This window comes from Camelus dromedarius, chromosome 4, assembly GCF_036321535.1.
Source record: "Camelus dromedarius isolate mCamDro1 chromosome 4, mCamDro1.pat, whole genome shotgun sequence".
Classification (NCBI taxonomy): Eukaryota; Metazoa; Chordata; class Mammalia; order Artiodactyla; family Camelidae; genus Camelus; species Camelus dromedarius.
Window position 1 is genome coordinate 59,906,419 of NC_087439.1, and position 18,074 is coordinate 59,924,492.

General features: G+C 34.9%; 1 protein-coding gene across 5 annotated transcripts in view; it reads left to right on the forward strand.

The window, feature by feature from the left end:
• The window catches only part of PMS1 (PMS1 homolog 1, mismatch repair system component), an 88,878-nt gene extending 71,332 nt beyond the window's left edge, over window positions 1-17,546 (forward strand). For 4 of the 5 annotated variants that reach the window (XM_031451786.2, XM_010991922.3, XM_031451788.2 and 1 more), the window contains 4 exons: window positions 4,541-5,023; window positions 8,192-8,322; window positions 12,177-12,337; window positions 17,181-17,546. In XM_031451786.2, coding sequence (XP_031307646.1) covers window positions 4,541-5,023; window positions 8,192-8,322; window positions 12,177-12,337; window positions 17,181-17,345 — 940 coding nt within the window. In that variant the 3' untranslated portion in view covers window positions 17,346-17,546. Of the gene's footprint in view, window positions 1-4,540; window positions 5,024-8,191; window positions 8,323-12,176; window positions 12,338-17,180 lie in introns of those variants that run through there. The other variant, XM_064484981.1, reaches the window with a different exon arrangement.
• The last annotated feature ends 528 nt before the right edge of the window (window positions 17,547-18,074 follow it).

The window sequence follows — 18,074 nt, forward strand, 5'->3', positions numbered from 1 at the left end:
TCACTTTAAATATATGCCACTCCCTTCTGGCCAGCAGAGTTTCTGCTGAAAAGTCAACTGATAGCCTGATGGGAGTTGCCTTGTATATAACTTGTTGCTTTTCCCTTACTGCTTTTAACATTCTCTCTTTATCTTTCCTTTTTGCAGTTTTAATTACAGTGTGTCTTGGTGTGGTCCTCTTTGGGCTGTTACTGTTTGGGACTCTCTGCATCCGGACCTGGATGTCTGTTTCCTTTCCCAGGTTTAGGGAGTTCTCATCTATTATGTCTTCAGACATGTTCTCTGCCCCTTTCTCTCTCTCTTTTCCTTCTGGGACCCCCATAATGAGAATATTAGTACATCTGATGTTGTCCCAGAGGTCTCTTAAACTGTCCTCATTTCTTTTTATTCTTTTTTCTTTCCTGTTCAGCTTCAGTGATTTCCAGTACACTGTGTTCCAGTTCACTGATCCATTCCTCTGTATCACCTAAACTGTTGATTCCTCCTAGTATATTTTTCATTTCACTTATTGTATTCTTCATCTTTGTTGGTTATCTATATTTTCTCACTCTTTGTTTGAAACTTCTAACATCTCACTGTGTTCATTCATTCTTTGAGAAATCCAAGTTTCTTTGAGCATCTTTATGATAATTACCTTACACTCTTTATTGGATAGATTGCTTATCTCCACTTTAATTAGTTCTTCTCGTGTTTTATCTTGTTCCTTTTTTGGAACATACTTATCTGTTGCTTCATTTTGCCTAATTTGCTGTTTTTATTTCTATGTATTTGGTAGGCTGATTCCCTTTCCCCATCTTGGAGAAGTGGCCTTATGTAGAAGACATCGTGTGCAGCTCAATAGCACACTCTCATGTGATCACCAGAGCTATATGCTTTAGGGGTGCCCTCTATGCAGCCTATGTGGGTCCTTTTGTTGTAGTGGCCTGACTCCTGTGGGTGCGCTGGTAGGTGTGTCTGGTCCCACTCTGGTTGTTTGCCATGCCCTACCTTGTACAAAGTGTGCCATCTTCTGGTGGGTGGGGCCAGGTCTTGAGGTGACTGGCTACAGAGTCCTGGTGGGTTCTGAGTATAGTCCTGGCCCATTGGTGGGTGGAGTTGGGTCTCAAGGTGGCTGGCTACAGACTGGAGGTCCCAGGTCTGCCTGCTGGTAGGCTGGGGTGGTTCCTGACAGTGCTCTGTGTAGTTGGGGTGTCCCAAAGCTGGGTGTCCCAGAGTTGGGGTATCAGCCTGCTGATGAATGGGGCTGGTTCCTGACATGGCTGGCTGTGGAGTCTGGGATGTACTACAGTTGGTGTTGACCCACTGGTGCATGATGCCAGATCCTGGAGCTAGTGCCGGCACACTGGTGGGTGGAGCTGGATCTTGGGGTCACTGGCTGCAGGGTCCTGGGGTCACAGAGTTCGTTTTCTATCATGGTTGGTACCAATGGCTGGCTGGGGGTCTCAGAGGGACCATGCTGTGGTATGTGGGGTCAGGTCCTGGGCCTACTGGTGTAGAGGGCAGCTTCCTAGGGTGGTTGTGGGCTCAGGGGGTCCTATGGCAGCTGGCCTGCTGGTATCTGGGGCTGTGTCCCTGACTGGTTAGCTGCTTGGCCTGAGGTGTCTCAGTACTGGTGCTGACAGGGTAGAGAGTGGGGGCAAGACTGGGTCCTGAGGCTAATAAGCTAGAGGGAGGATTCCACAATGGTACTTGCCAGTACCAATGTCCATGTAGTAGAATGAGCTCCCCAAAATTGTTGCTGCCAGCATCTGTGTCCCCAAGATGAGTTCCATTTGTCTCTTGCCTCTGTGGAAGGCTCTCCAAGATCAGCAGGTGGGTCTGACCCCAGCTCCTTTCAAACTACTGCTTTTGCCCTAAGTCTTGGAGTGTATGAGATTTTGTGTGTGGAGTCTCTATTTCCCAAAGCCCTCTGGCTCCACTGAAGGTAAGCCCTTCAAAGCCAAATGTTCTGAGTGCTTCCCTTCCCAGTGTAGGATCCAAATGTGGGGCTCCGTGCTCCTTGGGAAGAACCTCTTCAGCTGTAATTGTCCTTTTCTTTGTGGATCTCCTACCCTGGGGTTATGGGTCTTGATTATATTGCAACTCTGCCCCTACTACCCATCTTATTGTGGTTCCTTCTTTATATCTTTAGTTATAGAAGATCTTCTCTACTAGTCTTTTAGTTCATTCTCATCGATAGTTGTTCTGTAAATAGTTGTAATTTTGTTGTGCCCATGGGAGAAGGTGAGCTCAGAGTCTTCCTACTGTACCATCTTGACTACACCACTGCATCTCTGGATCTTGCTTTTGAAATTCAGTCTGACAGTCTTTACCTTTCAAATGGAAGATTTAGTCCATGTAATGTAGTAATTGATATGGTTTTGTTTTGGTCTGCCATTTTCCTGTTCCTTCTCCATTTTGTTTTTCTGTTCATCCTTGTTTTGGAAGAGAGCAGCCTCTCTAGGGTTAAAAGAATGTAACTTAATATTTAATTTTAATTCCTCTATTGACTTTGCCTAATTTTTTGCTTTGGGGAATACATTATACATCTTTAATATATCATAATCTACTTAGAGTTAATTGGATACCATTGCACATAAAATTATTAAAATGTTCTAATAATTCCACTTATTACCCCTGTCCTTTATGCAACTGATGTCATATGTTTCACATCTACATAAAGAAAACCTCACTTTAAAATGCTTTTTTTTTTTTACTTAAACAATTAGCCTTCAAAGAAATAAGAATTTTTTGAAACAGTTTTTTTTTTTTTTCTGTTTACCTACATAGTTACCATTTTTGGTGCCCATCATTTTTCTCCTATAGATCTGAGTTTCTATGTGGTGACACTTCTTAATAGTGTAATTATACTATATCTGATTTACAGTTTTCTTTTATCTGAAATGTCTGTTTCACCCTCATGTTTGAAGGACATTTTTATAGATAGAATTGAATTCTGGATTCTTTTAGCACCTGAAAGATGTTACTGTTGTCTGGATCTAAACTGCTTATGATGAGAGGTTATATCTATCATTTGTTGTGGTGTTTCTTCTTTGTAATATCTTTTCTTTTCCTCTCTGCTTCCAGGATTTTATCTTTATCTTTGGTTTTCAGCAGTTTGATTCTAATATATTTAGCTGTGGATTTCTTTGCATGTATCCTGCTTGGGTTTCATTGACTTTCATGGACCTGTAAAATGTATTTATCCAAATTGGATAATTTTCAGCCATAATTTCTTTGTTTTTTTCCCCATCACTTTTGGTTTTTTTTTAATCTGGGACTCCAGTTACATGTATGTTAGATTGCTTATTGTGCCATACATAGGTCACTGAGGTGATTCTTCAGTCATTTTTCTCTCTGTTGTTCAGATTGGATTATTTCTATTGATCTGTCTTTAAGTTTACTGACCCCCCCTTTTTTTTTTTTGCCCTCTCTAGTCTCCTGTTAAGTCTACCTAGTGAATTTTTCGTTTCACATACTGTATTTTTTAGTTTTAGAATTTTCATTTCCATTTGGTTCTTTTTTATCATTTCCCTTTTTGAGATTTCCGCTTCTAGTCTCTCGTTATGATCATTTTTTCCTTAAGTCCTTAAATATGTACAAAAACATATTTTAAAAAATTCTTTTTGCAGTTCCAGCATCTGCATCATCTTGAGGTTGGTTGCTACTGTCCACTTTTTCTCTTTAGTGTAACTCACATTTTCCTGTTTTACTGCTTGAGTGATAACTTTGATTGTATAATGGACATTGTGAGTGATATGTTGTAGAGACTCTGGATTCTATTATCTTCTTCTGAAAAGTGTTAGGTTTTGTTCTACACGCATTTAAATTGCTGACAGATGACCTTGAGCTTGTGGAGGCTTTATTTTACACTTCCTTAGGCAAAGACTAGTTAAATTTTGTAGGTAGTCCCAGGGCATCTTCCTTAGTTCTAGGACATAATTTGTGTTTGTTTGGTTTTTTTCTTACTTGTAAAATGTGGCCCTCCTCCAGTTTTAATTGAAAGGTCAAAGTGTTTACCAAGCCATCTAATTGTGTGGAATTTAAACTCCAAACTCCATTTCTTCTGCAGTGGGCAGCCACTGAAATCTCTGTTTAGCTCATTTAGCTTCCTAGTGGTTATTTTCCTGTAGGCGTTCACATATGGGATTTTTCTCCCTCAATTTCCAGTTGTTTTGGAAGCCAGGAGTTGTCTTCTGATGACTCAGTATAGTAAGAGTACAGGTTTCTGACTGAGTTCTTGCCACTCTCCCTTAATGCTGGGTACTGCCCTCTGGGTAAAAGTGGTATAAATGTGGATCTCTTTTTTTTCAAGGGTTGCATCCATTCCAGATTCTTTATGCTTTTCATGGTTCATCAATGCCTATTTTAAATAGCTGATTTCTATATTTTGTTCAGAGTTTATCATAGTTATAGGGGAGGGTTAGTCCAATACAAGGTCTTCTGTCATTACTGGACCTGGAATGTCAGCTCTTTTTTTTTTTTTTATAAAATTTATATTAAAATTTTTATTAAATTTCTGATTATGACCTTATTAGTTCTGTTTTATCTCTATTCATAGATATGAAGAGAAGGCTGCTAAAGACTTGGAACGATACAATAGGCAAGTCAAGAGAGCCATTGAACAGGAGTCACAAGTATTAAAAGATGGCAAAAAAAGGATAAAACCCACCAGCGCATGGAATTTGGCACAGAAGCACAAGTTAAAGACTTCATTATCTAATCAGCCAAAACTTGATGAGCTCTTTCAGTCCCAATGTGAAAAAAAAAAGAATCAGAACATTAAAATGGTTCAGATCCCCTTTTCTATGGAAAACTTAAAAAAGAATTTTGATAAACATGAGAAATTTGACTTAGAAGAAAAGGACGAACTTTGCTTGATCCACAATCTCAAGTTTCCTGATGCATGGCTAATTACATCCAAAACAGAGATAATGTTATTAAATCCATACAGAGTGGAAGAAGCTCTGCTATTTAAGAGGCTTCTTGAGAATCATAAACTTCCTGCAGAGCCACTGGAAAAGCCAATTATATTAACAGAGAGGTATGGTGAAATAATAATAATTTTTTTTACTCTAACCATTTATTATTGAAATTGAAAGTAAAAGTTGAAAGTGTTTCCTAGTAGGGAAAAATGATACTTATTTAAAGAAATTTTTTAAACTTGAATTCTAATCTTTAATGGAATTAATTGCTTTTAAATAAATAATTTTAAAGTATTCTACATAATTTATTTCTGCAGTTAATAAATACAAGCTCACTTCTCCCTGTACAGTAGTGATTTCCCCAGGGTAACTCTGATGTTGGATTGCCATGACTCTTCTTCATTGTGAACTCTGTTATAGCATTTCAAACATACACCAAAATAGAATTATACTATTAATGCCTTTATCAACAGTTATCAAGATTTTGTCACACTTGCTCTATCTGTTCATGTAGGTATACACACACAAACACACATATATACACATATTTTCTTTCCTTTGCTAAAGAATTTTATAACAGTTCTCACCCTTACAGCTTTCAGTGTATCTCTCTAAAAAATGGCTATTTTCTTCTGTAATCACAATGCTTTTATCATACCTTACACAATAATTCCTTGGAATTGTTCCTCATTGTCTCAAAATGTCTTTTTATAGTTTTAAAATTATTAAGTTTAATTTGTATATAAATAAAGTCCACCCATTACATTTTATGTTTTTTAAATCTCTTCTAGTATTACAGTGTTAACTTAATGTGGGTATTGAGTCACTTGTTCATTGGAATAGCCCATTGTCTCTATTTGTCTCTTTTGCTTCCTTGTGGTGTTAACTGGTTTTTCCCTCTCCCATTTAAGAAAAATTTTTTATTTTTATTTTTTTATTGAAGTATAGTCAGTTTACAATGTTGTGTCAATTTCTGGTATACAGCATAATGTTTTGGTCATACATATATTTCTTTTCATATTCTTTTTCACTATTGGTTACTACAAGATACTGAATATAGTTCCCTGTGCTATGCAGTAGAAACTTGTTTATCTATTCCTCTCCCATTTTTAAATGGAAGTTAGCTCAGGAGGATTGAATAGCTTTAGATTCTACTTTCTGGTAAGACTGGTTAGTAGGTGGTGCTATGTGCTTCATTTTTCATTACATCAAAAGGTACTTATCACTGGATTCAGCTGCTGACAACCTGATCTTCTACCTTAAAGTTCCCTGTCAACTTTTCCATTTAATGGTTTTATCCATTAATGATTATTGCCTGAACTAATTTTACTAGAGATAGTAAAATGGGGTATTTCCTTTTTATATCCTACATGAGCAAATTGTTTTCTGTAAAAACAAGTAACTATTAACTAACCTACTAACATTTCACTTTTTTATACTTAATAATTTTTAATCTGACAGGAGAAAGGGCAAAGGAGATAAAAACTTGAAATAAAAAAGATAATGAGAAATTTTTTTTAGGACAGAAATTTGTTTCAGAACTTCCAAGAATAAATCAAAAATTATTTACAAAATGTATTAAAACCCTAGTGTTAAAAAGACCTTGCCTCCAGAAAGAAGGAAATAGGGCCAGAATGAGGATAACATTTGTTAAAGCTATCTTTTAAATTAAGGCAACAGTAATCACAGTAACTAAAGTCCAGCATCTTTCACAGTATTCTCTTAAGATTGGCCTAGGAAACTGTCAAAGGAAGAGTTAAAAAGAATTAATACAGCACTTTTCTTTTTCTTCCCTTGAAAAGAGCGAGGGTGTATTTGAAATTTTATACTTGATTACTTTTCTAAATGCTACTTGTAAATTTTCATTTAGATTTCAAAAATCTTTTTGTGTTTGTACAAATTATAGATTCTTAAAAATATTTTTCTTTGATGTTCTTATTCAAAAACAAATACATTAAAAATTATTAGACAAAAACAAACAAACAAACAAAACATAAATACAAAACAGAAACAGACTCAGACGTAGAATACAAACTTGTGGTTGCCAAGGGGGCAGGGTGTGGGAAGGGATAGATTGGGATTTCAAAATGTAGAATAGATAAACAAGATTATACTGTATAGCACAGGGAAATATATACACTATCTTATGGTAGCTCACAGAGAAAACAGTGTGACAATGAATATATATATGTTCATGTATAATTGAAAAATTGGGCTCTACACTGGAATTTGACACAACATTGTAAAATTATTATAAATCAATAAAAAATGTTAAAAAATTATTATTTTGGGCCCATACTGGCCTGAGAATAAATCTTTCTTATTTGAACATGGATAGCAACAAGGCTTAATTCAAAATTGTTTTCACCTTTCTTCTGAAATATGACACCCCATCATAGTTAGTAATATGCTATAATAATAGAAATAAACTGAATCATAAACAGGTTAATCATGGGTTGGACTCAATTTTTGCATCAGGGTTTTAATGTAAGTTAGGTAGTTTATCTATCAACAGAATAATTTAGATGTCTATAAAATACAAAGTAGAGCTCAGTAATAATAACGACAGTGTCTAATGTTTATTGAGCACTTACTACATGACAGGAACATTAATCCCTTTGCTTTGATGGAAAGATATCCACACTTTAATGAGAAAACTGAAACACAGAGATGTTAAGTAATTCATCAAGGTTCATATAGTCAGTAAATAAGTGGTGGATCCAAAATTCCACTCTAGACAGTATCTTAAGATCCTGTACCACCTATTTTATACTATACCATCACCACCACCACCACCATTACCACTTTCAGTTCTCAGATTATCTTCTGGATGTTCTGTTAGACCAGACAGAGCACATCTGATATTTTAGCCAAAGGTCTCTTCTCTGTGGTATCTGCTCTCACAGCCAGTGGGGTTCTCAGCCTTCCAGGGCAAAGATATCATCTATTCACTGACTTTTTCAAGGGGTACAGGATTTTACTGAAGAAATCCTAGCTCATTATCCTGTACTGTAACATAGAACACAATTAGTTTGTAACATTCTAGATGATAGAAACTCTTTTATGTCTATTTTTCCTGCTTTCTGTATACTTTATGTAGTAGGTCTATAAAATATTAACAGAAATGTAAAAAAGTAGTTTCTTACCAGCTACTTAATAACCTTTGTACTTTGGTTGCTGATAATAACACTTTTTAAAGGGCCCTTGGATTAACTTTTTCCCATTAAGTCCTTATTTAATTTTATATATTTAATAGGTTATTTAAAGAGCCATACTTTCTTTTTCAGTCTTTTTAATGGATCTCATTATTTAGAGATTTTATATAAAATGACAGCAGATGACCAGAGATACAGTGGATCAACTTACCTGTCAGATCCTCGTCTTACAGCTAATGGTTTCAAGATAAAATTGACACCAGGTATGATAATATGGTTTAATGTTTCCTGATTTAGAAAAATAAGTTTTGTTCCATAGGTACATTTGGGTTTCATAATTTACAGATATCATGGTATATTTTTGTTTCATCTAAAGTACAATGTCAGCTGTGTAAAAACAGTCATATTGAAAAAAAGGTTACCTCTGCCTGAAACAAGCAAGTTTGGCAACTCTTTCAGTCCATTGCCTTATTTTTGCATCTTCATAACTAATCTAGTACTTTCATTTTAATTTTTGCCATCCTTTGTCACAATATGCAAACTGCCTGCTTTGTTTACCTAAATTATTAAATATTCCTTTAGATGATAAAAACAAATAAATATGTAGGATACTAGAATGGACTAACAAAAATGGACATCTTTCCTTTTTTAAAAGCATTTACTTGTTTTGCCAGTTGGATATGTAATATCAGCAGTCTGGCTATTTGAAGAATGGATGATTTGATTCTGTGGCTTTGCTCAAAAGACTGTGATAGTACTCTCTGCTTACTGTGGAAATTGTAGGTGGGGAGAAAAAGAGAAAATCCATCTGGCTAGGAGGCTTCAGTATTCCTGGCTGGCCCCTTCTCTGTTCTTTCATAATTTCCATACTTAACTGCCTTTGGCCCTAGCTACCTAGGCCAATCTTGTCCTATTACTTTTCACTTCATTTGGTATCAAGGGGCACAAAGGAACCAGGAAGAATGATTCCACTGTTTCCTTCCCACCCTACCCTAAACTTGCCATGACTGAAGTGTAGAAAAACAAAACAGTGTTGAAGATTTTTAAAGGAGTGTTTTACTGAGACATGAAAAGAAAATAAGTAAAAACAATGTATAAAATCATGAAATGGGATATATTCAGATAATGCTTTGGTGTTCTAAACTTTAATTTTATTGACTTTTGCAGTTTTAAGAAAACCTACCCAGTACTTCTTACCTCCTACCTCAAACCTGGATATTTAAATTTGGAGTGAAGAGTTAGTCCAAATCCCAACTCTCCCATTTAAAAACATGTGCTCTAGGGAAAGTCAGTTGGCCTCCTCATTGTTTCCTCATCAATAACAACTAATAATTATTGAATAATTATTATGTGCAGGGCACTATTCTAAGTATTAAGTGTATTAATTCATTTGATCTTTCTAATGGCCCTGTAGATCTGTTACTGTGTCCATTTTATAGATGGAAAAATTGAGGCATGGAGAAATAGTTTGCTTAAGGATACAGAGTTAGTGGGAGGACCAGGATATGAACCCAAGAAATATTCCTTTAGAACCTAGCTCTTATCTAGTTTATGTTGATTTCCTATTAAAATTGATATATTTACTTCATGAAGTTGTTAGCACTAAACTAGGTACTTAAATGAATCAGTTAGCATAGTACTTGGCAATGGTATGCATTCAAATATTCACTTTTCTTCCCATCCTCCAGCACCCACTTTCTGACCTGAACTGACTTATAGTCATATTTTTGGTCCTCCTAGAAATCTTTTTTCCTCGGGGTTTTTGGCATTTTAAAAATTTATTTGAAGTGTGAAGCAAAGAGTGTATGTGTGTGTATGTGTGTAGCAAATTTTTTTTTCTTAATCTATTTTCCTAATTAACTTTGTGGCATTGGTGACAGTGTCATTTTTTTCATGAAGGATGTTATCACAGAAAAAATTTTTTTAATTTAGGATAATACCATCTGTTCAAAGAGCATGTTTGTTTTTGAGTTACCCAGTAAGTTTCTGTCTGTTAGATGCTTCAGCTCTTAGCTTGTAGATAGTGTTTTTCAAGTCCTGTGAATGCCAGGTTCTTTGCCTGGTACAAAGATGTGAAAATGAATGAGGCAGTCACCTGCAAACTGACTTGATTTGATTGGAATTAACTTCAGGTTATCATCAGCATTATTTCTCTTGTCAGTAACAAATCAAATTAAAAACATGCATGTTTTCTTTTTTTTTTTTTTAGCTGCTTTTTCTGTTGTTGATTTTTATGTCATGTTTTCTTAAAGACCATTTCTCTTTCTTTTGTGAGCATTCTGTTGTATTGGACTAACTTTTGATCAGCAGTTTGCCCATTGTCATAAAACATCTTTGGATAAAGATAAAGGCACTTGAAAGCGAGGAAGAATACCTCTGGCTTTAAAGAAAAAGATTCTGAATGTAACCCTAAGAACTCTGCTTGTAAATAAGAATAGCTTTTTATTTTGTATCAATAAGAATTATACATTTTAGGAAATAAAAACTTATCAAACCACTTATTGAAGTATTTTCCATGAAAACTGGGAAGCACTTCATAGAACTGTATGGAAACTTCTTGAACATGATTCCAAATGTCTCAAGTTTTCCATATCTTAATTTTGCAGAGATTAAAATATTGCTTAGTTTCCTCATTTGTTGGCAAATACTTTCTACCCATATCCACAAGTAATTCTGTGAAATATGTATAATTTTCTGGGGTTAATGTAGTCAGTATTAGGCTTTCCAATCTAATCATACTATAAATGATATAGAACCTGCAGTAGTGAAGTCTCTTGACTGATAAATTTGCCTATCTGTATATATATATAAAGATGTGAACTAGAATATTCTGCTACTTCCTCTTTTCCTGTCTAAACCCTTTTTCAAGTCCCATTTAAGTTCCCCCAGTTGCTCAAACTGTCATTTTGTCTCCCTGCACTGAACTCTGTATTTTATCCCTTCATGCTTGATTGTATATCTTATTAGTCTCCAGTTGTTTCCTGGGAAGAACATTAGGATGCCTACTCTTTTTAATGTCCCACCATTGCATCTGCCAATCAGGTCAAGGAGCCAGCCAGTCTGTAACTAGGAACAGGTCAGGGATGAGATCATTGACATCTCAGGATCTAAAACTCTTCAAGCTACATCACTCCTCTTTTTCAGTTTATCCACTGATAGCTATTACTTACCCAACAGTGGACTTTTTTTCTTATAGGTAACATTTTGTGGTCTTCAATATTAAGAACACTGTTACATAGATGTAGCCAAAGAGTAAGAATCTCTGCTATTTTCCCAAATTATAAAATGCATTCTGAAGCTAAATTTGATGCTTGGGAATGTATGCTGTTATAGATATTTTACCCCATTATATATCCAATCATGTTGCTAGGTTTTAGTTATATTTTAATCATTAAATTATTTAAAGTCTTTTAAATAATAGATAATATATAAGTTTTGAACATTATCCTAGTAAAATATTTTGAATGAACATTAGTATTTCATTTCCTTAAATTACTAATTTATTATTAAGTTACTCAGTGGTAATACAGAAAGTTACTATGGTTGTAATCATTTTGCAATATATATGTGTGTCATCAATACTTTGTATACCTTAACTTTCACAGAGTTATATGTCAAATATACCTCAATAAAGCTGGGAAAAAATGTTACTCTGTGAGTATTTTTATAATAACTTGTAAGTTAAACTAATCATAAAATAATTCAGACCTTTACATGTTATACCAGTAGGACAGAATTTGAAAAGTAGCAGTTGTTAAAACATTTAAACCAGTTTCATTTCAGTAAGTATCATGGGACTCCATTTTCTCTCCAAAGTAAGAAATGTTCTAAACGAATGTAGGGAACAGAACAGTAATAACTGGGATTAAATTAAATGATATGAAGCACATGTGGCTTCTTTGAGCACTTATGACTTAAATGTGAATGTGAAATCCCATGGGATATTATTATTTGTTCCTTAACTAAGGAACAAAACTTTTTCCTGACTATTAAATTCTAATGATGGTTTACTAAATATTTTAACAGTGATTTTATTTTTAATAGGCATTTTCTGGAATATAGATTAAATAAAACTAAACTAACTATATATGTGATTTTATTTATTTTTTTCTTTAAGGAGTTTCCATTGCTGAAAACTACTTGGAAATAGAAGGAATGGCTAATTGTCTCCCATTCTATGGAGTGATGGATTTAAAAGAAATTCTTAATGCTATATTAAACAAAAATGCAAAGGAAGTTTATGAATGTAGACCTCGCAAAGTGATAAGTTATTTAGAGGTATGCATTATTAGCTTATGTAAATTGGTTAGATTTTAAGATACTTAACTGTTCCTTAATAAAAGAGTAAATGGTTTCAAAATAGTAAAGTTTTTATAAGGTTTATTATCTGTTTGCAAGAGGAAATGCTATTAATAAAAGAAAACTCCATTAAAAGTTGAACATCATAGACTGGTTGTGGTAGACTCTATCAGGGATCCTTACTATAACATTATTTCTTGAGTACATATTGAGGAAGAGCCATATGCATGAGAGACTTTGTTGTGAAGTTCTTTTTGTTTTGTTTTTAGAAGGTATCAAAAATTCCTCCACCTTTATACCAAATACTTGTCTGAAAAAGAGCTATAATATGATCTTAAGCCCTCATTTGTTCAGGAGCAAAAGAGGGGTGGGTAAGTGAAAGATGTAGATTATTGAATAAATGGAAATTTTAATTTTCTAGAAATATCTACCACAAATGAGAAGTGTAACAGTGGGTTAAAAAATAAATTCAAAAGTAACAGAGAATGGATGACGAGTGTAAGTTTTTTAATGTCCAAATGTTGGAGAGTAGTGTTAAAATAGTAGTGATTGTCTCTGTATTTGAAGTTCTATCCCTCAGGGTTGACTCATGTTATTTTTAAAACAAACCTGAACTTTTAAAATAAAGTATATTTTCTTCCTTTAAAAAGTGAGCCATTTGTGTTTACACTGTGATCATGGTGGGCCCTGCATTCTGAGGGTCAGACTTCCTCAACAGGAAAGTCCATTTTTACCCTTGCTGAAGATTGTATTCAGTAGCATTCCATGAATCCCTCCAAAGGTTTGTCCTGTGGAACTTACCAGCCTATTGTGGAAGCATTTCAACACTGACAATTTCTAGGGACTCCAAAGGAATCTTTTCATGTGAAAGAGTTAATATAAACTAAATAAATGTTGAGGGAGTTGTGGGTAGCATTTTGTGTATTGAAGAACCATATGGGAAGAAGTAAAATTTTAGAAATTACAGAGGAAAAAAGTTGGGATTGGATACAGATAGTTTTACTAATATTGTACCTCTTATTACGTTAAGGCAATAGTGACTATGATTGTTAAGGAAAATAGTCTGATTAAAAAAGAGGAAGAACTTCTGCCAGAACCACAGGAATGCTTCTGTATAAGGTCAAACTGAATAAGATGAATCAGAGATAAAGATAGGAGAGTAAAAGAAGAACCAAGAGAGGAGTGGATATTAAAGTCAAGGGAGGGTGGGGGGGTGGTATAGCTCAAGTGGTAGAGTACATGCTGAGCATGCACAAGGTCCTGGGTTCAATCCCCAGTACCTCCTCTAAATATAAACAAACAAACAAACAAACAAACCTAATTACTTCCCCCTCAAAAAAAAAAAAAGTCAAGGGAGGAAAGAAATTTAAAAATAAATAAGTAGTATCACATTCTCTATAGGGTAGTAGTTGCTGAAGACCATCAGGTGTGGCTGTTAGATGGCAGTGATAACCTTGAAGAGTGCCATAATGGAAAAGTGATAGGGATAGTCAAAGAGTGGGAGCAGTGGTGAGAAGTGTAGGCAGCAATTCACAGGGTGGTGAAGGGAATAGAGATTAACTCGTTTGTACTGAATTTGGTGGAAAAGATTGATAATAAATAAAGTGCAGAAGTTCCAAAGGAGCCAGGGAGGGAGATGAGATAAAAATATAAGCTTTAGAAAGGAGAAACCATTCCCTGAATCAAGAACAGAAGAGGGGAGGTCTTTAAAGTGAAAGTAAAAATACTTTGGGAGAAACTTGAGAGAAGTCAGGTATGATATATGTGGTAATAGAATAGGAGAAGTTATCTGCTGAGAGTGAAGAGGCTGGGGAGGCACTGAAGATTTGAGTATATTGGAAACGATCTGAAAATAAGAGTAGTAGGTACTGTAAGAGAAGGTTGATTAGAGAAAAATTCAATGTCCAATTTTCGTTAAGGGTTAATAAATGCTAATGCTGGTATTGGATCTAGCCAGGACAGTTTTGTGATTCTCCAACAATGCTTTAGTAGAATTTATCCAAGGGTAGGGATTAGCAAGAGGAGTATGGTGGAAGAACAAAAGGGTGAGTAAGAAAATTTGAACACATATTATATATTAGAAACGGTTAGATCCTAGAGGGATATAAAGATGAATTAGATTCTAGTAGGAATCTGCCCTTAGATTCCAGTTGGAATCTAGAAGGAATGCAGGAAGCTGGAGATAGTATCTTTAATATCTCACTAACTTCATAACTGAAGTAGGAAAAGATGACAGAAGGGTGCTGGTGGGACAGGAGAAGTAGGCGGGATTGAGGAAATTAAAGGTCAAAGTGAAGAAAAAGAAAAAGTTTAGTTGGAATAAAGGAAGTAAGATGGTTGGAAAGACTATGGGAAGAGAGTATATGGTTAGAGAGAATAATTTAGGATTGAAGATCTTTGAAAAACAATTAAAAAAAAGTAAATATTCAAAGAAGCTAGCTTCAGTAATGCTATTTACCCCCAATCTGTTGGTCTTCCCTGTCTCAGAAAACAGCATTACCATACCAGAAATGTGGACATTATCCTTGATTCTGCATCCCTCATAACCAGTCCATCAGCAAGTTTTGACTTGACCTCCAACTCATGTCAGGAATCTTTATAACTCCCTCCATCTCCACTATTACCACCATAGTCAAAAACTTTTACCAGGGATTGCATTGAATCTAGATTGCCTTGGGTAGTATGTTCATTTTAGCAATATTCTTTCAATACAAGAGCACAGTATATCTTTCCATCTGTTTGTGTTGTCTTCAGTTTCCTTCATCAGTGTCTTACTGTTTTCTGAGTACAGGTCTTTTACCTCCCTAGTTAGGTTTTCCTAGTTATTTTACTCTTTTTTGTTGCAATGGTAGATGGGATTGTTTCTTTAATGTTTCTTTCTGAGCTTCATTATTAGTGTATAGAAATGCAACAGATTTCCATATATTAATTTTTTTATACTGGAACTTTATTGAATTCATTTATTAGTTTTAATAGTTTCCTGGTGGCATCTTTAGAATTTTCTATGTATAGTATCATGTCATCTGCAGATAGTGACACTTTTACTTCTTCCTTTCTGATTTGGATTCCTTTTATTTCTTTTTCTTATCTGATTGTTGTGGCTAGGACCTCCAATGCCATATTGAATAAAAGTGGCAAGAATAGGTATCCTTGTCTTGTTCCTGATCTTAGAGGAAATGTTTTATGCTTTTCACTATTGAGTATGATGTTGGCTGTGGGTTTGTCATATATGACCTTCATTATGTTGAGGTATATATAATCCCTCTATGCCAACTTTGTTAAGAATTTTTATCATAAATGGGTATTGAATTTTGTCAAAAGCTTTTTTTGCAAGTGTTGAGATGACTATATGGTACATATACTATGGAATACTACTCAGCCATAAAAAAAGATGAAATTTTACTATTTGCAACAACATGGATGGACTTGGAGGGAATTATGCTAAGTAAAGTCAGTCAGAGAAAGACAAATACTGTATGATATCACTTATTTGTGGAATCTAAAAAGTATAACAAACTAGTGAATGTAACAACAACAAAAAAAACAGACTCACAAATACAGAGAACAAATTAGTGGTTACCAGTGGGGAGAGAGAAGGGAGGAGGAGCAATATAGGGGTAGAGGATTAAGAGGTACAAACTATTAGATATAAAATAAGCTTATAGGATATATTGTACAACAAAGGAATATAGCCAATGTTTTATAATAACTATAAGTGAAACATACCCTTTAAAAATTGTGAATTACTATATTGTACACCTGTAACTTATATAATATTGTACATCAACTATACCTCAATTTAAAAATTAACTAATTATTAAAAAATCCTCCCACTAGGACTGCAGTGATTGCCTACAAGACTCCTACTTCTCTTCTTGGCCTACCTCAAGCCATACTTCACAAAGCAGCCATACTTTTAAAATATGAGACAAATGTTAGTCTCCTGCTTAAAAACCCTCTGGTTACTTCCCTCTGCATTCAGATTAAAACTCAAATTGTTCACCATGTCCTAAAAGGTTATCTGGCCCCTGACTAACTCCCTTTTTTGTTCCTCTCTTTCCTTTAGTAACTATGCTGCACCCACACTGACCATTCAGTTCTTTCTGCTCCCTCTGCCTGAAATGCTTTTCATTCCCTGTGAACTTTGCATCATAGTTCCTTATTTATTTATTTATTTTTGCATAAAATGAGCCAGGTATGGACTTTATTCTTCACAGAAAATTAACTATTTTGCCAAATTATTTAAGAGGTAAGCTTTTTAATTAAGCTGTAGTCTCCTTTATAAGGATATTCTAACTTCTCGGAACTAAACATTATGATAATTAAATAAGAACTATTTAAATTGTGATCAGTTCAGATGTTCCAAATATTCAAAGCTCTTCAGAACAGGAAGCTGCCACACATTTCCTGTCTTTGAAGTTTTTACATCGAATTCACTACCCAGGTTGTGCATAGTTCCTTATTAAATTGAAAGTTTAAATGTCACCTTGAGAAAGCTTTTCCTAACCACACAATCACTTTCTGTCATGTTGCCCAGTTTAATTTTGTGCGTTATTACTCACTGAAATTTTCTTTGTCTTCTTTCTCTCTTCTCCCTGCACTAGAATGTCAATTTCACAAGAGCAGGATCTTATTTGTCTTGTTCTCTCTGTGTTCCCAGAACCCTGCAACAGTGACTAGCACATAATTAGTGTTTAATTAATACTTCTTGAGTGAATGAATACTAAAATAGTAAAATCAATTTTCTGTCTTCCTTGCCAGTAAAAACATGTTTTCTGCTTCACGGTATCTCACAGTAAAATATATGGCTTTCTCTCCACAGGGAGAAGCAGTGCGTCTGTCTAGACAGTTACCCATGTACTTACCAAAAGAAGACGTCCAAGACATTATCTGCAGAATGAAGCATCAATTTAGAAATGAAATTAAAGGATGTGTTCATGGTCGCCCATTTTTTCATCATTTAACCCATCTTCCAGAAGCTACATGATTAAATATGTTTAAGAAAATTTGTTACTATTATTGAAAGTGATTTGGTCACAAAGTAATATGAGTCAATTTTTAAACCATCTCTGTACTATCACGTGTTAAATGGTTGTTTTATAAGTAAGGATTCACTGGCTTATTTGTATATTGAAAAAAATTTCCAAAACTGTGGAAAAATCAAATAAAGTAATATAGACTATTACTTGATTTTATTCTCAAGAAACAGCCTTCATAATAATTACTGGTTGTAAACTCCAAATTGAAAAATACCTAATATTCTTGGGTGGTTGATTTACAAGGTCCTATGGATTGAATTGTGCCCTCCAAATAATATGTTGAAGCCCTTACCCCCAGTGTGATGGTATTTGGAAATGGGCTTTTTGGGGAGGTAATTAGGTTTAGATCAAGTCATGAGGGTGGGGCCTTCATGGTGGGATTAGTGCCCTTATAAGAAGAGGTACCAGGGAGTTTGCTTATTCTCTTCTCCCTCCCACCTCATCCCCGCCATGGGAGGATAGAAAAAGTGGCCCTTGTTACCCAGGAATAGAGCTCTCACTGGAAACCAAACCAAGGTTGGCACCTTGACCTTGGACTTTTAGCCTCTAGAGTTGGGAGAAAATAAATGCCTATTGTGCTTTTAAGTTACCAGTCTATAGTATTTTGTTATGGTAGCTTGAGCTTAATACACTGGGTCAGTTCTGTACAAGGACATATTACATAGGCTCAACTGATA